The 25,960-nt window shown below is 34.4% G+C and overlaps 1 protein-coding gene across 18 annotated transcripts in view; it reads left to right on the top strand.

Moving 5' to 3' along the window:
- The window catches only part of MIER1 (MIER1 transcriptional regulator), a 56,138-nt gene that overhangs the window by 7,561 nt on the left and 22,617 nt on the right, over positions 1–25,960 (top strand). For 16 of the 18 annotated variants that reach the window (XR_007471843.1, XM_033407510.2, XM_049698273.1 and 13 more), the window contains 6 exons: positions 7,071–7,095; positions 9,987–10,132; positions 19,747–19,905; positions 20,562–20,694; positions 22,369–22,433; positions 25,751–25,823. Coding sequence is in view for 17 of the 18 variants with exons in the window: in XM_033407510.2 (XP_033263401.1) it covers positions 7,071–7,095; positions 9,987–10,132; positions 19,747–19,905; positions 20,562–20,694; positions 22,369–22,433; positions 25,751–25,823 (601 nt within the window). In the remaining variant the exon portion in view is untranslated. Of the gene's footprint in view, positions 1–7,070; positions 7,096–7,228; positions 7,266–8,665; positions 8,804–9,986; positions 10,133–19,746; positions 19,906–20,561; positions 20,695–22,368; positions 22,434–25,750; positions 25,824–25,960 lie in introns of those variants that run through there. The other 2 variants (XM_033407520.2, XM_033407517.2) reach the window with 2 other exon arrangements.

Below are 25,960 nucleotides of genomic sequence, written 5' to 3'. Positions count from 1 at the left end.
TGGATTTATTTCACTGGGCTGAAAGGTTTTTAGCCTTGATGAGGTTCTTAAGTGATTCTTTCCTTCATATGTAACAGGGGAAGGGGTTCTGTGTAGCTGGATTTACATATATTTTGCAAATAGTCTTCATTGGATCCCATGCCCATTAGATAAGCAGCAGTGTGTTGTAATAGGAGATGTGGTTTCTTGCCTCGTGGTGCTGCTCACAATGGTTTGAGCTTTAAGTTCTGTAGTCATATTTTAAAGCAAGATATTACTGAAGGAAAATATCTTAGCGTATGAAAATACGGTGAAATTTAAATTTAAAAGCTTACTCAGAAATTTTAACTGCCTACCACACTGAAAACTTAATATGTAAATAAAAGCATTTTAACATTTTATTTGTTTTAGAAATTAAAGATGGTTGCATTCATGTAAGAGAAGAAAAGCAATATTTTGAGCCACTGGTCATTTCCTAATAGTTTCAAGTGTATGTTTTAGTTTGCTTAAACATTACATCATTTGGAGAATGGAACTCTCATATTCTGTAGGAACACATGGATAGTTCAGTTTCAGGGAGGAAAAAACCCTGAATTTTGTTTTCAGTGCACTTTTTTAGTGACCTGGTATCTTAAAAATTCATCTTTTATATTCTTCCATTACTTGTAGATGGTTTTATTTATAGTGAATTTGGAGGAAGAGCGGAGGAACCTTCATCTCCTACAGAAAATCTAGAATAAAAAAAAAAATTTTAGAATGATTTTAGAGACTGGTCATTTTAAAAATTAGATAAGGAGAAATGCTTGTTTTATATTATAGAGTGCTTTTACTTTTATGTGAACGCTCAGGAGATTCATTCTTTATGCTGCCAATACAAAGCATGTGGTAAAATAATTCAAATGCCGTGCTCTTGCACTTTTGGTTAAATAGACCTGAGTATTGACACTAACTGATAAAATAACACTAAGCGCAAAGTGACAGTATGCGTTTATTTGATAAATCTGAGGGGAAAACGGGTTATTGAAGAAATAAGTTTCCAGAGAAAAATGTAGGTATTATGCTTCTGTGCTTTTTTGTTGTTGTTTCCTACATAGAATGACCCTGACCTTGTTTCTCCAGAAAAATATTTAATTCTTAAATACAATTTGCTTTAGATGTGAATACAAAACACTAATTTTTCATACTTGATCTGATCATCTTAGTCCATAATAGTATGTGTTTAATGCTTATTAAAATTGTAGTAACGTTAAAAACATACTTAATGTATACAGAAGTAATAGCATATGCTCCCTTTCTTAATACTTTTTGGTAATATTTCTCATTGTTTATTATCTCTTAAAATTATTAATCAACCTTCCAAAAGGAGGCTCTCCTAGTCACACTTAAAGGAAGGAAATTACAGGGCAGTGGCAGTTTTACAAAGGCAATGAGAGAGAGAATAAGAGGAAGAAATAGGCGATCCTTTAGGTTTTATAAGGAATGTGGTGAATAGGCCTTTGGGAATGAACAATTTGTTTTTTATTTCAGAGTTTGTAAACACATAAGGGACTTCCTTTTCAAGGAAAAAAAGCCACAGCATAGTGCAAGACCTGTCTTTTCACCTAGGCCATATTGTTGTCTCATAAAGAGAAGAAAATTTAATGGATTTGCTATTCTGTATTAGTTTAAAGTATTTTAGTATTTCCAAAAATAATACATAATCTTATTTATTCACTATCCAATCTGTCCATTTCTCTTAAAAACAGACTCCCTGTTTAGCATTTTTCAAGGGTATTTGAATTTTGTTTCTTAAGGAAATGGGATCATCTTGACTGCTGTTCTTGATAGTGTTAATTTCTACTCTAAACAAAACTTGTTTTACTGCAATGAATTTAGGCCTTAAAACTGCTAATGAAAAAAAACCTTTTTTTGGTGTTTATACTTACAGAGCTATTAAGGAATTATCCAAAGTGCTTAACACCAATGCATGAAAGTCTTAAAAAGCTTAATTCAGAAGGAGTAATAGTCAAAGTGCTTGATAAGGTAGGAAAGATTAGTTGGGAAATATAGAAGTGAATTTCTTTTAGAGAATTCTTGAGACTAATCATTTTTCCAAATAATTCAGAAATACAACACTGCCAGTGAAACTTCAGTGTTTCTTCGTAAAAGGTAATCAGCTATATAGAAATTTATTGCATAAAGTTCAGATGGAGTCCCTGTATATTTCAAAAGATTTGCAAATTCATTGCAGTGATTAAGTTCACATACCAGTTGTTGTGGGACCCATTCTGTTTGACTTATGCCGTGGCTTAGAATGACTTGTATAATTAGGTTTATGTAGATATGAAATTCATAAAGTAGCAACCCCCAAAAGCTTTTTGCACATTGAGATCTTTTTTTCCCAGTAGCCCTAGATTTAAAAAAAAAATTTAGAAGAATCTTAAACATATCCCATCCATGGAGCTAAGTACTCCTCAGTAGTGTTTATGTCTTTTGAGCAATTCATAATAAAAGTAAAGAACTTAGATCTCAAAGGAAATTGAACTAAACTTGAAGAAATCTAAATCTTTTCATCTAAGGGAAGATGAAACTGAGCAGAGAGCTTACGCAATTTGTCCTAGATGGTGCCGTTTGTGGCACAATTAAGACTGGAACCTAGTAGGCCTCTGAATTCCTAGTGCTGAGTAATAGCAGTTCATCCTCTGAATTACTACTACTGTGGTAAACTTGCTAGTTTTAACTCCAAGGCTTTGTTAACCAACAGCAAAGTTAAGTGATTTAATTGTGTATGGAGGAAGAGAGATGGTGGGCCCTGGCACAGTCTCCCTGCCTTCTCCACCCTGGAGTAGGCCCTCAACTCCTGTCTGTCTTCATCCCGGTGAGAATCTGTGATTCAGTGTCTGCATTACTAAGTAGGTGGTAATAATACTTAAATGGTGGTGGAATTGGTTTGAGGGGAACAATTAGGACAGTTATACTTACTGAAAAATACGCTCTTGATTGCCTGGGATAAAAGAGTCTAATGACTACTTCATGTTTTTACTACCTTATTTATTTATGTTTTAGTAATGGTGATATTCTAGTTAGTTGATCTTTTATCTCTCAGTTTGCAGTTTTCTGGTATATGGGATATTTCTTACCATGGTCTAGAAAAATACAGAAGAAAAACATTTGAACAAATCTGAGGCATTGAATGTTTTACAATTATTAGCAGCTTGATCAACTGAATCATATATATGGGTTACAGTATAAAAGTTGCTATAAAAGTTAACAGAGTTCATTCTTTAATTTGATTTAGCCTATTCATATTCTGTCTCTCTAGTGTTTTCCATCTCAGATAAAACAATTATGTACCTAAAAGAAAACTAGGTTATTTTTCAAAATTATACAGACTTGTTAAAAAAGAAAAAAAAGGCAAATACTAGGTTTTCTTGAAAATCTAAAAGTAAAGGAAGAAAGTGAAAATAGCTCATAATTCCACGAGATAGTCTTTACTGACTTCCTTTTTAAAAAACAAAGAGTAATGCTTGCAAGTGGTTAAAAAATTCCAACAGTACAGAAAGGTATAAAATGAAAAAAGCCTTCTTTCTGCAACCCATACTCTAGAGGTAACTGTTGTTAACAGATTCTTGTGTATCCTTTTGGGGGAAAACTTTTTATGTATATTCCAGCCCAATTTACTCTCTCCTCTATACTTTGCTTTTTACTCCTAACATAGCTGTCTGTTTATCCAGATACATGTACTTATATATACATATATATTTCTTTTTAGCATTTTTTTCTCAATCAACAGAAACAGAACTGTCTCATTCTTTTTAATGGATTAATAATGTTCCATTGCTTGGAAAAACTATATTTCATTTCTAACTAGTTAAAGGATGGACTTAAATTTTTTCCCAACTCTTTGCTATAGACAACTTTGTGGTGATATATGATATACATGTATCTTGGTGTGCTGTTTTAGGCATATCAGTAGGGTAAGTTCATGTTGGCAAGATGATCTCCAGAATGCTTAAACTAACTCATACTTCTGCCAGTAATGTATGAGTGCATTTTAAGTGCATTTTAATCCCCAATGTAAAAATTTTCTTTACTGCTTACATTTTATAATTTGAGCTTTTGCTAAAAATAGGTATTGCTACAAATGATTACCTGTTTAGCTTTAGTTTTATTTTTCCCCTCCTTCTTCCTTTCTAATTTACTGTAGTCATTAACGGTAGATGTTGCAGGTTTTTCTGGAGGGTATTGTTAGAGATACCAGTTCCTAATGTGACATAAATAAGAGTCTGACATGACAGATGACAACTTGCAGTCACATTTTTAAACATGCTTTGGATAGATGAAAACCATTTTAAAAAGAAAGAGAAAGTAAGGAGGAGAGAGGTAAAGATAATTTTTTTTTTTTTAACATAGTTGTTTCCATGGGAAGTATAGAAGGAATCAGATCCTAGGCTTTACCTTCACTACCCACCGTGGAACCTTGATCAAGTTAGTTTATCTCCCTGGGTTTGCTAATCTATAAAATGAGGTAGGTGGGGCAAGTTTTATTGTCAGGTTTATGATCAGGTAACCTTATGCATTTGAAAATATGTAGTGCTCTATGAACATAAGCTGGTTCTGTTGTTCTTTTAAATACCTAAATAAAAAATGCCCTCATTTCATACTAAAGTTTTCTGTATTATGATACTAATCTCATATTTCATTTGAAAGATAATCATTTAGTTTGTTGGTTGGACAAAAGTAATGTTTACAGTATACACTATTTTCAAATACCTGTTTTCAAGAAGCTCATCTTTGATTTAATTGGATATAATTAACTTTCAGGAAACCGGTCTCCCGTCTTCATCAAACTGATACAGTAGAATTTTATTTTGAACATGGAATACTAAAATATGTATCTATAGGCAAACCATTCCTACTTCCCCTCCCCCAGTTCTAATCTAGATATACCATCCATCAAATCACGGTTTTAAAACATTCTAGTATGTCTTACATAATATGATTAGTGCTATCTTTGAGCACTGAGTGTTCTACCTTATGCCAGCTATACTTACAAATGCTATCAGTCCTCTAAACATTTGGTATCTTAATAAATGGAAGCTATTTCAGGCCTTTTTCAGAACATTAAAGTGGTAACTATTTACCAGTAAAACAACAATCAGTGTGGTGTCTATTGGCATTTAGCTCAGTCTGAGGCGTCTTACAAATACAAATACAGACGCCAGTCGCAATTCAGTATCTGTTATTGCCAGTATGTAATAACATCAGTGAAAATGTACCTTTTATTCTTCAGTAGAATAACTTATTTTTAATCAGCCTTTTTAATCAGAAGATTGTTAAGCGGAATAATTATTGAAGTGTTCAAAAAGAACCAGATGCTCAAAGAGCTATTTCTTTTTAGCTAATTTGAAAGAAGTCCTGGGTTCTTTTGGTTTATGCCATGCAAACCAATTTCAGAAGTTTACGAAAAAGGAAAAACAGCATTGTAAGGCTACTCTGTGGATAGTGAACCTGGGACCAGATGAAGATAGTCATTAACTTTGCTGTAGCCTTGAACAGAGGTTGTGCTTAAACTTAGGAAATAAAGTATGAAGTAGAAGTGGATTAATATTTTAAAATACTGATTTGCTGTGTAATAATTTGTGTGGTGGTTAAATCTATTTTGAGCTAGAAGTGTATAACTGTTCAAAAGATGTTAAGCAAGCTAAAAACCCTTTTTATGGTTACATTCTTTGTTACCCTGCTCTACAGCTTCCCATTGGAGGAACCAAATTTAACAGTAGCACTGTTTTCACTCTGTTGTGGCAGAGTGACTTTTAAGTAAAGATGGTGGTGTGACACTTGAAAATATATAATACTGAATACTGTTGGTCTTTTGTTAGAATGAGACAATGCTGTAGGCAAGAACCATTCTTTTGTAAGAATTAAAAGGAAAAAATAGGACCCTTGAAAAAGTATGCCTCAAAACAATCTAAGTCACCACATGGACTCTAGAATGGCATACTTACTGCAATAGCATAATGTGGACAGTTTTCAAAATGGACTTTTAACACCTTATAAGAATTTGTCTTAGATGCCTAGCTTTTGAAAAATCGGGCACTTTGCTCATTTCAATTTTGTTCTTGCCTCTCTGCCCCATTTCTTAGTAGAAAGAAGGAAAACACTAGAATATCTCTATCTTTTTGCTAGTGCTTTTGGACTTCCAGCATCTCTGACTTCTAATGAGCATGAAATAGATAGCTTGAAATGAATAGGCAAGGTTTCAGTTATAAAGTTTATGTCATTTGAGGCATCTTTTGAATTTCTATTATTGAATTTGTAGGAGTTGATGTTTGCAGATGACTTGTTTATAATTGTGAATTAAGGTAAAACACAGCCACAGACTGTCAAGTGGTGATAACACTAAAATAAATTGCTAACAATTTTATCTTTAAATTTTCCAGATGCTTGTGGTTAAATTTATGAGAGGTAGAATGGTACAGTAGAAGGAACATTATAATTGGGAATCTTTGTGATCTTCCATTAGATAACCTTCCCAGATTTGAGCTTGAAAGGTTGTTAATTCTGTGGTAATTTAAAAGTATGTTTTGTGTTAGTAAAGTTAACCTAATGTACTGTCTGGTGCTGAAGTAACACTTAAATTTTTCCTTCTGCTTTCTTACAACGAAATTTTTATTTTAAACAACGTTTTAAATTGTTTCTGCCTCCCTTCTCACACTCATTTTAAGCCAGAGACCAGCTTCATAACAAACCTTGGGTTTTCCCTGTATTGATAAGGAAATAATATTTTAGAGAATTCCAGGATCTAGAATCATATCTCTTGAACCACATATATTATGAGATACATGTTTGCCTTTAAAATCTGAATCTAATTCCACGTTATTGTCTTTGTTTCTAGATTTAGGAACGTTTTAGATTTTTCTCTATGTTTAAGTTAACATAATGTCAGAGAAAGGATTATATGGGAAGTTTTAGTTTGTCTTAGACAATTCAGACATTAAAACGTAACTATAGTTTTTGGTGTTTGTATCAGTCATTGAATAATTCCTGTAATGTTTATAAAGATTTACTACACAAAGATGCTAATTTTTGTTCTTTTCTCCCCCACTCAGCCATCTGTTGAGTCTTCAAGTCCAGGTAAGTATTTTCTATATTTTTTATAATCTCTGTTCGACTAACATTTGGCCTATTAGTTACATAAAGGTTAGAGGAGTTAGACTATCATCTGACTTGCTTTTCTTCTGAATGCTTCTTTTCTCTGGGGAAAAAGAAATGGATGAAATATTTGACTGCCCATGAAGGTACAGGTGAGGCTGCTGTGAGTTCAACCTCGTGACTATTTGTGGGTTTCTTCTCTCTCTCTCTTTCTCTCTCTCTCTTTTTTTAATGAATTGCCACATGTATTTTGTGTAGTTTTTATTTGCTGTTTGATTTGAAGTATATTTGAAGTGTATTTTTAAAAAGGAAACATTAACTGCTTAGAGATATTTGATTGTATAGGAAACTCAGAGTATTTGAGAAAAATACTGTTAGCGCATATGAGAGAGGGAAAGGTAAAATAAAAGATTCAACAAATGAGTGTTGTTGTAAATTAAGAAAGTTATTTTTAGATTTTATTATTTGTAGTATCAGGCTTCTGTCCAAGGAAATGCTTATTGTTTTAAGTAATAATAATTGTAGGCAATTAAGAAAAAATTAGGAATAAAAACTTAATGTAAAAAAATTTTTGGTCCACTGGTGAAAGGCTGTGTCCTTTGTAACATCTATTCTTTGGAATTGATGCTAATAATAGTAGTCATGTGACCCAGGCTAAATGGTTTGTCTATAGACTCCACCAATGTAAACCAGTTACATCTAGTAGCCATTAGAGGTGAGGATTTAGGGGAGGGAAGGTAATAAAATGATGAGTGCACGTGATGTATTATAAACTGAATTTATCTTTTGAGTCTTTGCAAAGATGTAAGGTACTTTTTAGTGATTTTGCAGTAGGATGGAATTCTATGACGAAACAGTGATACTAGCCTTAACTCTGAAGCAAAATACTTACACAAAGCACCAGACTCCCTAACCCTAATAATTTACTTTTGGGATTCTTTTCCCTAGGAGATAGCCTAATCTTGGGCCTTAGTGATTAACAGAAAGGAATAGGATGGTTAGTTGGTCTCAAAGAACAAGGTAAAAAGAAGTCAACTAAAACAAGGGTGAAGAAAAATATAGCAACATCTGTAGGAATACATAATTATTGACTGAGTGTCCTAGAAGATTGCTGTGTGAACCGAAAAGTTTTGGGACATTTCCATTGAAAACTCAGAAAGAAGGAAGAATGATTGGGACAAAGAAGCAACAACTAAATTAGTGATTCTCAAACTGCTCTTACAGAACCCTTGTGTCTAGTCCCTCACCTAGTACTAAGGTCCCTCACCTAGTACTAAGATCCCCTACTAAAATTATGCCACATTCTTCTTAATTTCCAGAAGAAATTAAAGTAATATAATTTCTTAAGTGTTTTTATTTTATAAATCATTCTAAAACTCTGATAACTCATTTGTATTATAACAAGATAATACATGATTTAGCAATTATATATTTAGTTATTTTATATTTAATATCAATATTTTGTTATGTTCCTCAGAGAGCATACTGACTTCTCAGTGCTTTGCCATCTGACCTAGCTTGCAGTTTACTCATCTTTGTGAACATAGGCTCTTTTCAGGTATTCTTTGAGGCAGAATATCTACTGCTTCTGAAACTCGGGCTTACAGGAGCCTTGAAGCACAGTAAAAGCAAAGGCATTGGAATTGGCAGAACCAGGATTAAAATTCCGTTCTTGGCACCTACTGGCTCTGTGAGTTTAAACATGCTATTTAAACTCTCTGGGCCTCAAGTTTTTGTTTTTTGTTCATAGGATTGTTTGAAGATTAAATGAGATAATGTATGTGAAGTGCTTAAGTATAGTATTTGGCACATAAGAAAATATTGTGAGGTAACAAGAACCCTGGAGTTTTGGTGCCCCTTATTCCTAATTGTCTGATTTTTCAAGAAATCAGCCTCTATATCTCTGTTTTACTTATTGGTTTTCTTAATGGAGTGAAATAGAAGGGTAGGTATATATAAAGGTAATATAACCTTTAACATTTTAAATTGATAAAAATAAATTGCTAATTGTTTTTGGTTTTTTTTAGTGTTAAGTAACTCATTTGTTTATTAGTTAACAATGCTTTTGTAAACTTAAGTCCAGGTTTGGCAATAGCCAAATGTGGGGATAGTTTATAGACTATATATGCCCAGCATTTGGTATCGCCTATTACAAGTTTTGACCCTATTGAGTACAGCAGTATTCTCCAGCCACAAGGCTAAAAATAGATTAGCTTATACAAGTTACCTACTGGATTATTTTTAATGCCTTTCGTAAGAGTTTTGTATGTAATTTTAATAAACTTTGCTTTTTATACTCTATCTTTGAGTTATTTCAACTAAGTTAAGGACAACTACCTTTATATTAGAATATATTTTCGTGGATATGTGATAAAATAATATTTGAGTTCAGCTGTATTTTCATTAGACTGTGTATTCAGATGATTGTGTATTTCACATGACTGTATATTCATACTCATTGGTTCTATTAAATATCAATCAATTGATTACGAATTGACTTTTCTCACACAAAAGATCATTCTTATTTGATATGACCATTTATTATTTACAACTCACGTTTTGTTGGAAGATTACAGTACTCTTCAAACATTCCCCCCACCTCCTCCCCGTTTTGCGGTTGTCACTGTAAATATATAGAAGTGAAACAGGGTAAAAAATAATCCTTAAAGAAGATATTTTGTGGGGGGTGATAAGTAAGGGCAAGAATTTTAGAAAACAACAAATAATACTTCCCGTGCATAGCCTTTTGTGCATAGCTTTTCCCTCGTACTTTTACTTGACATATCCAGCTTCAGATAACATATACATTAAATTAATATTAATAAGATACACATAATTTGGTTTACCAAACTGTTTAAAATATTCTTTACCAGGAGGTTCAGCAACATCAGATGACCATGAATTTGATCCATCAGCTGACATGCTGGTTCATGATTTTGATGATGAACGCACATTAGAAGAGGAAGAAATGATGGAAGGAGAAACAAACTTCAGTTCTGAAATAGAGGATCTTGCAAGGGTAAATAACAATAAGAGCTAGAGAATGAAGTGGTTATAACTTTTTTGTGGAGAGAGGAAACACTAAATTTTAGTTCTCTACTTTATTTTGGGGAAAGTGGTATTATATATAATCAATACTGAAAAATTTTATGTGGTCATAGGTGGGATAATTTAAAGTTGGAAATTTTTTAAAAAGAACTTTATTATGTGAATTAGAATTCAGTAGTTACTTTGGTAAAACATCACAGATATTGGGTCAAAAATATATAAAAAAGGGTACTAAATTTCCTCTTACATACCTTCTGCCTTCCCCCAATTACTGCACCTTTTATTTACTCCCCTTCAGAAGCAAAACTTCTTATGAGTTGTCATCGTCTTCCTCATTTCCTGCTTACTCCATAAAGTGCTCTAGATTGTCTCTGCCCCTTTCCTATCAAGATAACCAGTGATTTTATTGTTATATCCTTTGGTCGCTTTTTTCTCTACTTAACTCTCAGAGGTATTAACACAATTTACTATTCCCTTCTTTTTTTTGAATTTTAGAGCACCCACTGTCGTTTTCCCGATCTCCTTGTTCCTCTTCAGTGTCTTTTGTAGACTCGTCTTGCTTTCCTCAAGGATTAGATTCGGAATTTCCCAGTTCTCAGTTCTGGGTTGTGTTTTCTTCTGTCTGTAGATCAGTGCTCCTCAGAATACAGTATGAGGGTCAGCTGCATCAGAATCACTCATGGACTCACTAAGAAATGTGCATTTGTATGCCTCTCTCCCAGGCACACTGAATCAGAATGCGGGGCGGGGGGGGCTCAAATCTACATCTTCACCAAGTGTGCACACCAAGTTTAGACACTGCTAAGCTAGGTGGTTGATCTCATTTAATCCCATGGTGTCTGTGTATGCTCAGTATTTCTTAGTTATTTTTCTAGCATTAACCTATTCCCTGTCTCCAGTTTTGTTTATCTAACCACCTGCTTGACATTTCTGTTTGGATATCTCAGTAGACATCTTTACATTTTAAATGTCTAAACAGAATTATTGATTGATGTTCTCCTTCCTCTGCCTGTTTCTTCCCTGTATTCTCCATCTCAGTAGAAAATGGTACTACTGTTTACCTTGTTGCCTGAGTCAGAAACCAGGGAGTCATCTTTCTTCATTCTCAATATCCATTCCTAAATAAACCTATCATTTCTATCCAGAAATATCTCTTATCTGGCTCTTGTTCCATCTCTGCTGCTACCCTCAAGCCCAGGTCACCATCATTTTTAGCTTAGACTATTACAGTAGCTTCCTAACTGATTTTTCATGTCCTCTTTTACCACTCTTCTCTCCAATATATTACCACAGCAACTATGATGATCTTTTCAAAATATAAATCAATTTATATCAGCCTTCTATTTAAAAAGCTCTTCAGTGGCTTCCTGTTACACCAGAAGAAAATCCAGACTCCTTTCCCTGGCCAGCAAGGCCACCTACATGATATGGTCCTTTATCCCTTTACTACACTAGTTGTATAGCTACACTAGTTGCTTTTGTTCTTAGATGTGCTGTTTGTTTTCACACTTCAAGGCTTTTCAGCTCATTCCCACTCTCTGGTATGTGCTTTCTGCGTCTGGCTCCTTATCCTCTCAAGTCTGGGCTTAATATTCCCTCCTCAGAATGGCCTTTCCTGGCCCCTAATCAGCTTTTACAAACCACTGTACCCCATTCAATGCTTTCTTTATACCTAACACAATTTGTAATTATATGTTTGTTTAACTTTTTTGTCTGTATCCTTTAGTTCCATGAGAGGAGGGATAGTCTGTTTTATTCACCAATGTATTTCATGGCACCTAGCAAGAGTGGTCACCCAGAGTTTTTGAATGAATGAATAAATCAGTTTGGTATGCTATCATTGAAAGGTATTATGTATACAATCTGCTGAACTCCATGACAAGAAGAACGTATGAAAAAAGACATATGCCAGCCTTTAAGCATTTGGAGTACATAATGTCATCGAAAAATGAATTCTTCCACTTTTACAGTAGTAAAGATTAATCTATGTTTCAGAATTTTAGTTTAGAACTTTTTTTTTTTTTTTTTTTGCGGTACGCGGGCCTCTCACTGTTGTGGCCTCTCCCGTTGGGGAGCACAGGCTCCAGACGCGCAGGCTCAGCGGCCATGGCTCACGGGCCCAGCCGCTCCGTGGCATGCGGAATCTTCCCAGACCAGGGCACTAACCCGTGTCCCCTGCATCGGCAGGCGGACTCCCAACCACTGCGCCACCAGGGAAGCCCTAGAACTTTTTAAAGTGTACAGTTAAAGAGCTGGAAAAGTAGTAGTATTAAGTCAAATCTTGTCAGCTGATCCCATTTTGAATCATTTAGTGATTAAAACTGGCTTAATCCATAATACCTAAGCAATTCAATATTTTATTAAGCCAGACAACAGAATTGATCTTAGTGGTAATGGTGTAGAGCTGTTATAAAAGCTTTTCAAGGATGAGTTAAAAAGAACACGAGGAATCTGGAGTCAGAATTTTCTTTATAAGAGGCTGGAAAGCCATTCAAAAACTGGGATAATTTGCTTGGATGATTCAGAACCTAGGTGAACATCAGAGGAAACGATTGATTTAACAATCAGTCACAGTGGCTTCATATATTCATGAAGTGGAAATGCAGTTATTTTTAGTTATTTGCCTGTATTTCACAGAAACTTAGCACTTTAGATATATTTTCTTTTTTCTGAATAACCCATCCATGGGATAAAGGGTAAAGGAAGAAGATCTTATATTTTCTATTTTTTCACATTCTGTGTTAGTCAAGTAATTGAGTAAGTAATTACTCAAGAAGAGATAATCAAGTACAGGTGAAAATAGGTTATGAAGTGGAATGATTATTTTATTTCAGAAAATGGGCTACTATAATTAGTACAAAATTACTAATGGGCTTCACTAAAATTTTGCTTGTGTTATGGTCTTTTCCTATTTTCTCCTTTATTCTACCTCCTTCCCCAGTCCCTTACAACCCCCCAGAATTTGCTTTCAAATGACCCTTTTTTTAGGAAAAAGTAATTAAAATATACAAAGGGAGAGAAAGACAGGGGAACCAATCTTTTATCATTCTTTTCAACCAGACACTCTTAAACCTTCTCAGAGAGTACTTATAACTTTTCCCAAAGTAATTAAGGCTTAGGTGTAAGTAGCACATAATCACCAGTGCTTTCATCTGTAGCCTAGAGCTAAGCTACAGGGCCAATGTATTGGATTTCCTATAGTTGTAAACTCTTTAGGTCCAAACCAAACTGGTTTTTGTTTTTATTAAAAAGGTGAGCATGATTTTGTCATTGATTACTAATTTGCTTGTATAGAAGTGAAACATCATAGTTGTGTCAGGAATTGGTAAGGTAGTTTATGCCTGGCATTTTGGTTGCATGAAATGGACCTTTGATGTAATTGGGGCAAAATTTTGACAGTTGATTCATTCAGGAGTTATCAGTAACTGCAATAACCTGTAGTTTTAAGTTCATTCAATATGAATTCTAAAATTTCAGTGTAAACTAGCTTTTATGTGTATTGTTATGTTTGTATGCATGAATCTTATCAATATAAAGTATTTTAGGTAAGTTCAGCATTTAAATGTTTTAAGAGAATTAGATGTACAGGTTAGAATTTATTAGTGATCTTAGAAGTGTCAGAATCATTCCCATAGTAAACTTTGGTTTGCTGGGAATGGCAATATGCAGGTTTAACTCTGTTTTTCAAATGCACTCTTAAAACCCATGGTCTCACTTAACAGTAGCAGTCTATTTGGGAGAAGAGGGATCAGGATCAGCTATATCTTTATGTATTTATAGTTTTGAAAATCACATTATAACAGTGTTAATAATTAACACTTTAAAGTGCTAGACACATTTCACCCAGTGGATCTCCAGAGCTAGAGAATAAAGATTAAAATGTGAGAGATTGAGGTTTTTTTTAAGTGTACACACCACATGAATTATACAGATAAAAAAAAGAAACTCCAGCATGGAGATTATAAAGAAGAGTTCACTGCCTTCATCTCTTCATAGTTTATTCTGTAGTGAAGCCCCAGCCCCAAGAGGTTGGTTACCTTAGGAACCAGCACTCTTGTCCAATCTGGATGTGGTCTTTTAAGCCTTCCTGGCTGAAAATCAGTCTCTTTCCTTCTTCCCCCCAACTTAATAAGTATTTACTGGTAAGTCACAACAGGTATACAAAGAGTACTATGTCCATCCACCAAATGGCCCTTCATTGGCCAACACCTGGTACCACGTGCAGTCATTGCTAAATGACTAATCCCCTGGTGTGAGGGAGAGGGAGCCACCTCCTGTGCAGCTAGGAGACGGATACCACTCCAACCTTATCATGCTGCTGGTGGTGATTGGTAATGTTACCCTATTGTTGTGAAGTTTAAGGACAGATTAAATTTCAGATATAATGTTTGTCTTTGAAAAAGTATATATTCTTTCCACCTCCACCTAGTCTCCAGTGAGCTTATATAGACATGATTGTCCCTCTTTTTGTTACAGTGCTTAGACAACTTATATTTTAAAGCACAATATGTAGGTATAGTCCACATGGCTGATTTTTATTCATCTTGTACTATGTCCATTTTCCTTCTTATAGTCTATCAACTTCTTTCCTTACTTTCCCTTACTTCTTATAGTCTATCAACCCTGCACATCTTATGTCACTCTCCATCAGGATGATGTACACTTAACCTAGGATCAGGTTTTGAGGAAGGGAGTGTATATGCATATGTATGTAAGGGCACTGTAAAGCAGTGAGTCAGACTGTACTACTTACTCAGTGTGTAACTTTGGGCTAGTTACTTAACATTATTAAGCTTCAGTGTTATTACAAGGATGATATATGTAAAACATTGAGCACAGTGTCTGGTACATGATAATCACTCAATAAATCTTAATAGTTATTCATAAAATTCTCAAAGAAATCTGTAACACCCGAACAGTGGAGAACCACTGTACTTGACTCATAATTTTCTTTCACTCTGCTCCTTCCATTTTTCAACTCTTGTATGAATGGGAACAAAACACTCTTGACACTTTATTGTGATGTTTCAATTTGGGGAAAGCCCCTTAGTACCTGGTAGAACATAGACTTCGACAATATAAGCTAATGAGAAAGTCTCTGGAACAGGTGACTGATGGGCCCTAGTATAATGTATTGTCAGCCACATTTTATTCATCTTTTAGTCTTTTTTCAGAAGGAAATAGCAAAGAACATTTGCTTTAAGGGATAGCATTACTTTTTTTTTTTTGAGATTTTTTTTTTTGTGTGGCTGCATTGGGTCTTCACTGCTGTGCACAGGCTTTCTCTAGTTGCAGCGAGTGGGGGCTACTCTTCGTTGTGGTGTGCGGGCCTCTCATCACGGTGGCTTCTCTTGTTGAGAAGAAGGCTCTAGGCACACAGACTTCAGTAGTTGTAGCACACGGGCTCAGCGCGGGCTCTAGAGCGCAGGCTCAGTAGTTGTGGTGTGCGGGCTTAGTTGCTCTGCGGCATGTGGGATCTTCCCGGACCAGGGCTCGAACCCACGTCGCCTGCATTGGCAGGCGGATTCTTAACCACTGCGCCGCCAGGGAAGCCCAGCATTACTTTTTATATCAAATATTTGGGGACAAATAACAGGAATCCATCTTGAACTAGCTTAGGCAAAATGAAGATTTAGTTGTAAGGCTTGTGTTAATTTCATTAAGGGCAGGGGGATATCTAGACCTCACGGACTCAAGTGCCACCAGAACATATTTTCTGTTTCTGCTTTTTTACATGGTGGTGTCCTTTTTCAGACTAATTTTCTTCACATCTTGTCAGTTTTCAGGCTCCTAGATTTATTGCTTGAGATATAGCCTATATTCTTTAGCTGTTATTGGTAAAATTCTGGAAACAAATTATGGTCCACCTTGGGTCATGTGCCCATTCCAAATGCATGGCCAGGGAGTACAGTGATTCTAATTGGGTTAGATACTATGAGGTCCATGAGGTAAGCTTTCAATCAAAATACATGCTTGGAATGGAGGAAAGAACACTTCTGGAAAGAGATGCGTGTAGAAGTAGAAAGAAAGGATTGGGTAGCAGACAAGATACGATACTTGAATTTAAAACTGGGGATTCCTCAGCAAAGTTAATTTGAGGTTTTATTGTAGTTGTAGCCCAGTGTTTTCTGTAAGGGCATCACTTTATACCTTAGATCAAGTAAGGTATTTTTCATACTGTGTGGGTCATGATTGTTGCTTACTGACTTGTTGCTTACTAACTGGATATTGGGTAACAAATTAAAAGTCAATTCCAAAGAAAAGCATAATACCACTATATAGTCTTTGTTTTCAATATTAAGAATTTTCTTGATGGAATAGGCAAGGATATTTTGTTTACACATGATAAAACCCACCTAAAACCAACTTTGACCGAAAATAAACTTTTTAGAAATTTGTTAGAACTTCTTTAGAACTTTATTGTTTTTATTATTTTTTCGGTGTCGTACGAATATGTATCTGGGTCCAAGGAATGTCTGGAGCCAGAGATTCAGTGTCACAAGAACCTCTTGATCACTCTTAACCCATGGTTAAATCTGTTGATTGCTTCTGCAGGGTCTCTTGAGTTTTTTCAGTACCACAACCACTAATTTGGTTTAGGCTCTGATTATACTCATATGAATAACAGTGGATTCCAACTTAGCAAACTAAATTTCTCCCTGCCTAAGTCCATCTTGAATATTTTGTTGTGTGCATAATTTTCCCTAAGATGTTCCATAGGGTCAGTCACTGTTCAGCAGCTACTCTCAAATGAATCAAAAGGTCAATCACTGTTCAACAGCTACTCTCAAATGAATCAAAAGTAGAGTATAACAGATCCCTTTAGAAACTAAGTAAAACTAGAGAAAGTAGGTAAAAATACCAGCCCTAACTTTTTTTGGTTACTACAGATACCTTCTATTATAATCAGGATAACCTGCTTATTCATTGTTTGTTTTCTACGCTTGCACAGTTGTCATTTCCTCTGACTTTTCTCTCTTCCAGTTCTGTTACTGTTTTTCAGATTCAAGCACTTCTCTTCCAAATGCACTATGATCAGCTGCTTCTGACTCTACTCTGTTCTCTGCTTAGTCAATATTGGAGGTGTTGCTAAATTTTTCTTTGAGAAATGAATTTTTATAAAGCAAGTCACACTTCTCAGATGTGTATCCAAGAGGGAAAAATCTTGACCTCACCATGGAAGTCAGATATTCCACTTACCTGAAAATGGTTAAAAAAAAAAAAAAAATCTTTTCATGCAGTTGGTGTATCACTTACCCTTTTGATGTGCAACTTAGCTATCAGCTGTTAGTGATAAGCTTTATTAAAGATAATGATCGCACTTTATTACCTCCCACTGGAAAGGCTGATTTGCAGTTATCTTATCCTAGAACTGTGAGATAAGTGGTTCTCCAGGTGGTCTCATACCAGCAGCATCAATATCACCTGGTACTTTAAAAAATGCAGATACTCAGGCCCCACTTCAGCCTTACTAGATCAGAAACTTTGGGGTGGGGTTCAGCAGTCTGTTTAAATAAGGTCTAAAGGTGATTCTCTTGCCCTTGAATAAGACAGACCAAAGGTAGAGAACTTGAAGACATTTATTTGATTGGTAATCATACCTCTTTTTTGTGATCTCTCAAAGTATCAGTTAACTCAGTTGTAAAAATTAGAGGTAGTAGTAGCATATTAAGGTAGTCTTAAAGATGAAATAAATATTATGAAACAGGCTGTTTATGAATTCTCAAGGTCCATGTAAATGTTAGTTGCAAACCTACACTAAAGTGTTTTTCCTGGTTTGGCCCTTATTCATAATAGTGACTTCAGTGGGTTGGTCATAGAAGTGACTTCATTGTTAAACCTGCTTCTCATTCGTGGTGCAGAAGTTTATGGAAAGTATGAGCTGGGCTTAGGAGATCTAGGTATTATAGTAAAGTCTCTGTCAGTGCATGATGTTTCTCTCTGCTTGGTTTTCTTATTTACATATATAAAGGTAGCACTGTCATCTGGTACTTTTAAAGATCAAATAAGATAGTGTAATATTCTCACTCTGCTTTTGTTAAGAAAAGAGAATAAGATAGTGGAATTAGAGCACTTATCACAAATGCCTGGCATATAGAAGACACTTTATGGAAGCTATATGTTATGACTGTTTATATAACCCACCTTTTCTATATCTTTTTCTCATATTACTTCTTTCTTGATTTTGAAGTTCTGTTTTCTTAAATCCTGACTCCTAATTCCCAAATTTCTGTCTCCTGTACCAGATGCTTGGTACTGGACCAGATATCTGCAGGGACTAGATCCTTGAACACTTCACGCACTGTCTGTGTTATTGCACCTTGAGAATCACAATACGAGATGTCAATTAAGTATGCCAGCTTGTCAGGCTGATTTATAACTAGAATATCCATTTACAGTATGAAATAGAAGTGTTATACAGTATTTTCTTCCTATTTCTTTCTATAAGAAAATTTTTTCAAATTATAATCATTAGTTGCTTTTTACACACGAATTCTGAGTGATGGGGGTTAACTGTATGATCTAAGTATTTAGTGTCACTGTATGATCTAAGTATTTAGTGTCACCAGGTTATATCATCCAGTCTGATGTATTCATGCCCACTATAACAGTGTATTTAACACACGGGCTAGACTTATTTCTATCCATGAATGAGGCTACAAGACTGCTGGAGAAATACAAAAGTCTTGTTTCATGATTATCCTTGTTCTAGGTTCTAAACTGACTGACTCAGTTAAATTTTTCTTCAGAGTGTGTATGTGTGCGTCTGTGTAAAACTTCCTTTTTATAATCAATTCTGTCATGTTTCCCTGATACTTTATCATGCTTGATTATTGATTAGAGTGAGTACCTCTGCAGAAAGCTGATTTCATTTCATTACATACGGATATTTCTTCATTTCACCTTGAGGAGGGTGTGTTTTTTGTGATGATTGGGGAAGGTCCAGGTCCCTGGCTGAGGCAGCCTGGTATATATATGATAAGAGTATGGGCTTTTGTAATTAGACTTGAAATCTGGCTTCACTACTTGTAACTTGTATGGTTTTTGGAGAAATTGCTTAATCTGCCAGCCTCAATTTCCTCATCTATGAAATGGAGATAATACAACAGTTTTGTAAGATGGATAGTAAGGATTCCATGAAAGGATTTTATATGCAATTATACATGAACCTAGAAAAGAATATATAGCTAATGTAATCCAGTATCATTCATGTATGTCATTGCTGTTTTAATTTATTTGGGCTGGGCTATGAATTTCATCCCCCTTTCTGGGTTTGTTAACTTACTTTACAGTCTATTTTCTGATTATTCTATTTCCCCACTCCCAAATTATGTATGGTACGCTTACTAAGTGTGAGCATCCATACGTAGTGTTAACTGAACATTGGTGTACATTCACTGAATTGATGCAGAAAAGAATAGTAAAAGCCTAGGATTTTCTTAGGTTTCAGAATTATATTCAGTTTTACCTTTTATGATTTGAGAATTCATAACAGTTCTAAGAGTATACTCAACAGATTTGTGAATTATAGGAATATGAAATATCACCTATTCAGAAATTAACTTTTTATTTTGTTCTATTTAGGAAGGCGACATGCCAATTCATGAACTTCTTAGCCTTTATGGTTATGATAGTACTATTCGACTACCTGAGGAAGATGAGGAGGAGGAGGAGGAGGAAGAAGGTGAAGATGATGAAGATGCTGATAATGATGATAACAGTGGCTGTAGTGGGGAAAATAAAGTAAGGTTATACACATATATTTTTATTACTCTTGAAGTTAAAGTTTATTAATACATTCATTTTGACTGCTTATTTTTGTCATCTGTTTTTACTGACTTTAAAAGTAATACATTTAAATGTTAAAAGTTAATATATAGATATACGTAATACAAATTGGAAGTCCCCTGTAATCTAATCCAGAGAAGTAATAGTTTTCTCTGTGTCATTCCAGATTTCTTATCAATGCCTAGTCTAAATAAATTTGTATGAACTTTTTAAAAAATGCTATTTTTTTTAAGTAATAAAGGCTAATTGGCAGTTCTGTATTCACTTTTATTTTGTTTTGAAATAATTTTAGATTTACAGAAGAGGCTCAAAGATAGTACAGAGTTTCTGCATATTCTTCACTCAGCTACCCCTAATGTTAGCATCTGTGTAACCATGGTCTATTTATTAAAACTAAGAAATCAACAGTGGTACCATACTATTAATTAAACTACAGACAATTCAGATTTCACGAGATTTTTCCACTGATGTTCTTCTTCCTGTTCCAGGATCCAACCCAAGACACCATTTAGTATATTTATTTTAGCCTTCCAGTTGTATTTGGAATACTATGACCTTTCATCTGCAACAATCTTCTTTTTATCTTAGAGATTTAATTTATTATTCCACAGGAAGAGAATATAAAAGATTCCTCAGGTCAAGAGGATGAAACTCAGTCTTCCAATGATGATCCATCACAATCTGTTGCTTCTCAAGATGCCCAGGAAATAATCCGTCCACGTCGATGTAAATATTTTGATACAAGTAAGTGTTATTAGTTACTATTTTTTGGATATGATTTTTACTGCTTAATATATGCCTCAAATTTTAGTGTTTTTTTTCACTACTCTGTTTGAATTCATTGATTTTGAAATCTTGCTCATCAGTAATGGGATTTTGTTCTAGATTATTAGTTTAGCAGTACTGGGGCCCTCTTGTCCATGAATATACTACAGTAATTACTGTGTCACTATGATGCCCGATTCTGAGTGTGTTCCTTTTTTTCCCTCTTGACTGTTCTTTAGTTTGTTTCATGGTCATCTTTTTTATTTCTCCTAGTCTTTTCCTCAGTTTTCCATTTTCTGCTTTCTTTGCCTCCTCAGCCTTGATATATTCATAAGCATTGCTTTCTCTAATCAATGGCTCCCAAGTCCAAACAGTGGTTGACTCTTGAGGTAGGAATATGTTATACAAAGAACTCTCCTAATTTTTCTACAGTTATGATCTAGTCAGAGATGACCAGTAGTCAAGACAACATTTAATATATGTATCTTGAATATTTGCATGTTTCATCTGCTCCATAATATTTCATTCTAATCAGGAATCCTTACTCTGGAAGTAAGATAAGAAAAAGTTAAACATTAGTGTTATTAGTTTAAATATGTGGTCTAAATTTCTATACTTGAAAAAGGAAAATAGTTGAAGAACAATAACCTCTCATGAAATGTGGTAAAGTAATAACTGATTAAACATGGCTACTTCTTTGTATGAGTGACTTCTGTTACACAGTTTGTTTAGAAGTGAATGTAGGACTGCTAATAATAATTTTATTGTGAACTTTGATCACAGATATGGTCCAACTGAAAAGTATATCAATGCACAGAGAGATTAGTTACTGAGATAATTGTTTGGGGGAAATGTGGTATTTTTCCCTTAGTTAAACCAGGAGCAGATCCATTGCCAAAGTTTGCTCAAAAGTGGGATACTAAGTGACTGCCTCTTGAAATAATATTTCATAATTCACATCTGGTATTTTAGTTATGGTGTATGCATTGAAGCTACAAATATACTGCCTATCTTAGCTTTTCCATAGGAAGAATTAATTTCTGTATGCAGTGTTACCCTTTTGAATTTTGTGTGCCATTTTAGAGTTGAGAAGATGCTGACAGTCTCATGGTTTTCAGATTTCCCACCCCTTTATGTAAATACATTCTTAGTCCAAAATGTAAACAAATAGCAGCTTGCCTGCTCTGAATAAAACAGGAGTTGGGAAGACATACATACCCTCTCTTCATGCACTCCCCCCAAAGTGGTGCTACAGAGTTGTCAGTGCTTTAAGGAGCACTGTTCAGAAACCACTGTTTTGCCCCAATTCTTATTTTATAAGGGAAGAAACTGAGCTCATATAATTTATTCTGTCACCAAGCTGTTGGAAGGAGAATTAGGCTTAGAAACAGATTATCTTGACTCTGAATCAGATTTTTTCTTAAAATTTTTTGTAGGAAATCATTTTATGAAAATACAGTTGTCTAAGAAGATTGTCCTAGAAGGTTTATGAGTTTTGTTTTTTTTGTTTTAACTGACAGGGTATTATTTGATTAAAAATATCTTGACCTACCTCTGCAAATACCTTTTGGCATATTTAAATATTTGATGGTAGATATAAGAATGGATAGGATAAGCAATCATTTTATAGTACTATTGTCTTACTTATTCTAGATAGTGAAATAGAAGAAGAATCTGAAGAAGATGAAGATTATATACCATCAGAAGACTGGAAAAAGGTAGTTAGAGCCATATTTTCCCAAAACTTAGATAAATAAATATTTAAAAAGCCAAGTGTAATTATTCTTTTACTAAGTATAAATATTGATAAAATTGAAGTAAGTCTTTTTGTGACATATGAATGTTTAGACTTTCCCTTAATACATCCAGGTAAGAAAAATAATTTACCTTTTTATAAATAAAATAATGGTATAGAAAAAATTGGACTTTGTTGAGCAAGCCAGTACTCAGAGCAAGGTTAGAATTCCAAATTTCTGAACCACTACAAATTACACTTTTGTTAGCTACACTATAAAAAGTATCACATGTGATTTTTTTTTTTTAATATACTTGAGAAAGCAGTTGTGGAGGCTTTGGTATTTGTTAAGTAAATTTTGTTTAATAAGATTACAAGTTTTTCCATCCCATATTAATGTCGATATTTACAACTCGAGTATATTGTGTGAAGAGACAGATTAGGGCTTCGGTATAACTATCCATAATTAATTTCTAAAATGAGTCTAAAGATAATATATTGACGTAGTCTTTAAATATAAAATTGTATAACATTGTGTAGTTAATCACATGGTTAAATTGAAGAATTTTAAGCTGTTGCAAAGCAGTTGACTTACTAGGAAGATTTATCAAAATGTTATATAGAATTGATCAGGGCAAATCATTTATATAGAAGAGATGATGTCATTCTTGTTGAGATAGGTGACCTGATATTTCTCTTAAAATCTCCATTGAGGTTTTTTAGTGTTCTTTTTCATAGGTCTGATTTTTAATTTAGGGCATAAGCAGTCATTTATTTGGAAGCAGAATAGCCCAAAATATCAAATTGAGTGGCCTTTCTGCACTTTTTGAGTCATGATTGTTTACTTAATTAGGTAATACTTTTGAGGCTTCCTGGTGTTTTGTTTGTTTAGTTTGTTTAAAGTTGTCTAGTTTGGGATGCCTGGGGCAAACTTAAAAAGAGCTAACCTCCTTGTGGATTAAAATAAGGGAAAATCTCTATATTTAGAGTTTCAGTTGGGAAGAATGAAGTATTCAAATGAACTTGGACTGTGCTACCCAAGGATTCTGGGCTTCAGCCAGAATTGATCTATTTATGGGTTTCCAAAGAGACGTTTAGAAGAGAGAGACATTAGTGTGGGTTGGAGTGGTAAGGAAAGATTATCCCAGTGCCGGATGTGTTAATTAACTTGAGTGAGTAATGAATGAATGATGGGACTGAAGACAGAAAAAAGGATCACAGAAGTTACTGTTTGTGTGACGTATTTGAGCAAGTGTTCTTCAATCCATTTTTTTCTGATTCCTATATCATGTAGAAATTAAGGTGAAAAAAAAGCTAGAAACCTTGGGAGTCATCTTAAACTGTTATTTTCTACCACACGTTCAAGTTTATCTTTTCTCCAGTATAAATTGATTTTGTATCTGGAGTTTCCCAAGAGAGTATTTGATTAAGCCTTGAATTTTTTTTTTTTTTTAATGAAGCAATAAAAACTCAGGAGGGAGAACATGGGGGAGATGAAGCCTTTACTGCTAGGGAGTATTAGTCCCTTCCTCAGGAAAAATATGTAATAACGTAGACCACAGTAAATCCAGATTGTCTTATTTTAGTGAGATTTGTAAAAAAGTGTCAGGATTCAGAGATTCATCTTCTAAGGCTTGTAAGATGAAATTGAATTTTTATAGAAACTAGGGTAGAGGAAACAGCTTTGAAATCAAACCTGAGTTCAAATTATAGCTCAGAATTTACTAGTAGTGTGTTCCTGAGGAAATTAATTTTGTTGAGTTTCATCTCCTCAAATACAATATGGGAATGACAAATTCAGCCTTGTCGAAGTTGGTGAGGATTTAATGAAAATTTTGCATAAGATACCTGGTACATAATGCACCTAAACGCTGTTTTCCTTCCCTTCCCTGCAGAACAAATTAGGTGAAAAGAAGTTATCTGAACTCAATAGGAAAAAGGAAGTGTCTTATCTTTATACCAGTCGAGAAGTTATCAACCCTGGCTTCATGTTAGAATCACTTAAAGAACTTTTAAATACTGATTACCATGGCTTTCATCCAGAGATTCTAGTTTAATTGGTCTGGAATGGATCCAGACATCTATATTTTAGAAGCGCCCTAGCCAGGGTTGATAACTTGACTAATTATTCTCTGATAGGCATAGGTGAGTAAAGTTAAAAGAGCCACAAGAAGTGACAATAGAGTAATCTTTTTTATGGTGAAAGACATAAAGAAAATTCCTATATATGAGTAGAGAAAATGCGAATGTGGTATTTTTAGAAAACTAACTGGTTTTCCTGTACAGGTGCAGCAATAAATTTATTACATAGAACATGTCTTTGAAGTTATACTAGATAAAATGAAATTCTAACAAAAGTGGGAAACAATAACAGGAGAGAGAAACTTTTCAAATCCCAAGAGTTATTTAAACTTACTAGACCATGATTTTGTACCTTTCCTGCATAAGTCTTCATTCTGAAAATGTAGTAACTGTATTATTAACATTTAGCCACAGACAAAAGAGGGCCCATGTAATTAATCTTGGTCCCTATGTCTTGTAAAATCTCATCAGTGGTGATTTCTCATTGTCTTTCTGAATAGCCAGTTTCCCCTAATCTGTGTTTTGACTATATAGATTACCAGATTTCCTAAAATAAGATTTAATTACATTTGGGAGAAGGTATGGTTTCATCTTGTATTGTTTTAATGAAAGTTAGGCACTAATTACCTGTCCAGTTGGTTTGGAGTTTCATTCGTTTGGCCTCTACTGAGCTTTATACAAACCCTTTCGTTAGTTCCCTTACCTTAAAGCTCTGGTTCTCAGACTTCAGTGTGTGTCAGAAGCACCTGGACAGCTTGTTAAAACACTTATAATTGCCGAATCCCATCCTCATAGTTTCTGGTTCAGTAGGTCTGGTGTAAGACCTGAGTATTTGCATTTGGCGATGCTGCTGATCCAGAGACCATAGCTTAGAGTGGGATGCTCTGAAAATACTTTAACTTGACTTTCTGCTTTTCAGAGTTATCTTATAATTGAATTATAAGAATTCATTTTTATTTCTTTTCCTCCATATTTTGAAGTAAAGTTTGTATCCATTTCACCCCATTATTATTACTAATATTTTCATCCAGTCATATCCAAGGTCTTATCTATTATTAATTCATGCATCCTCACAATACTCCCCTGAGATAGTTAATTGGTTGTAACTGTATTTTATGACAAACCAGGAACAGTTAACCCAAGAAGGTAAATCTAGAAAATGGATACAAAATCTGTGTTACTAGATCTTATTAATGTTTTATGTTATTTTTAAAATAGGAGATTATGGTGGGCTCCATGTTTCAAGCAGAGATTCCAGTTGGCATTTGTAGATACAAAGAAAATGAAAAAGGTGAGTTATTAGTAAATTTACTAATTTATAGCTGAATTCATGCTTTTGAATTGATGAACTGTTTTTATAATGGGATAAGAACATGACAGTTTGTTTGTTACCCCACTGATTTATGAAAGAAGACCTCTGCACCAGTA

This window comes from Orcinus orca, chromosome 1 (genome assembly GCF_937001465.1).
Source record: "Orcinus orca chromosome 1, mOrcOrc1.1, whole genome shotgun sequence".
Taxonomy (NCBI): domain Eukaryota; kingdom Metazoa; phylum Chordata; class Mammalia; order Artiodactyla; family Delphinidae; genus Orcinus; species Orcinus orca.
Note: the sequence above shows the minus strand (reverse complement) of the source record. Positions and strands in the feature narration are given on the sequence as shown.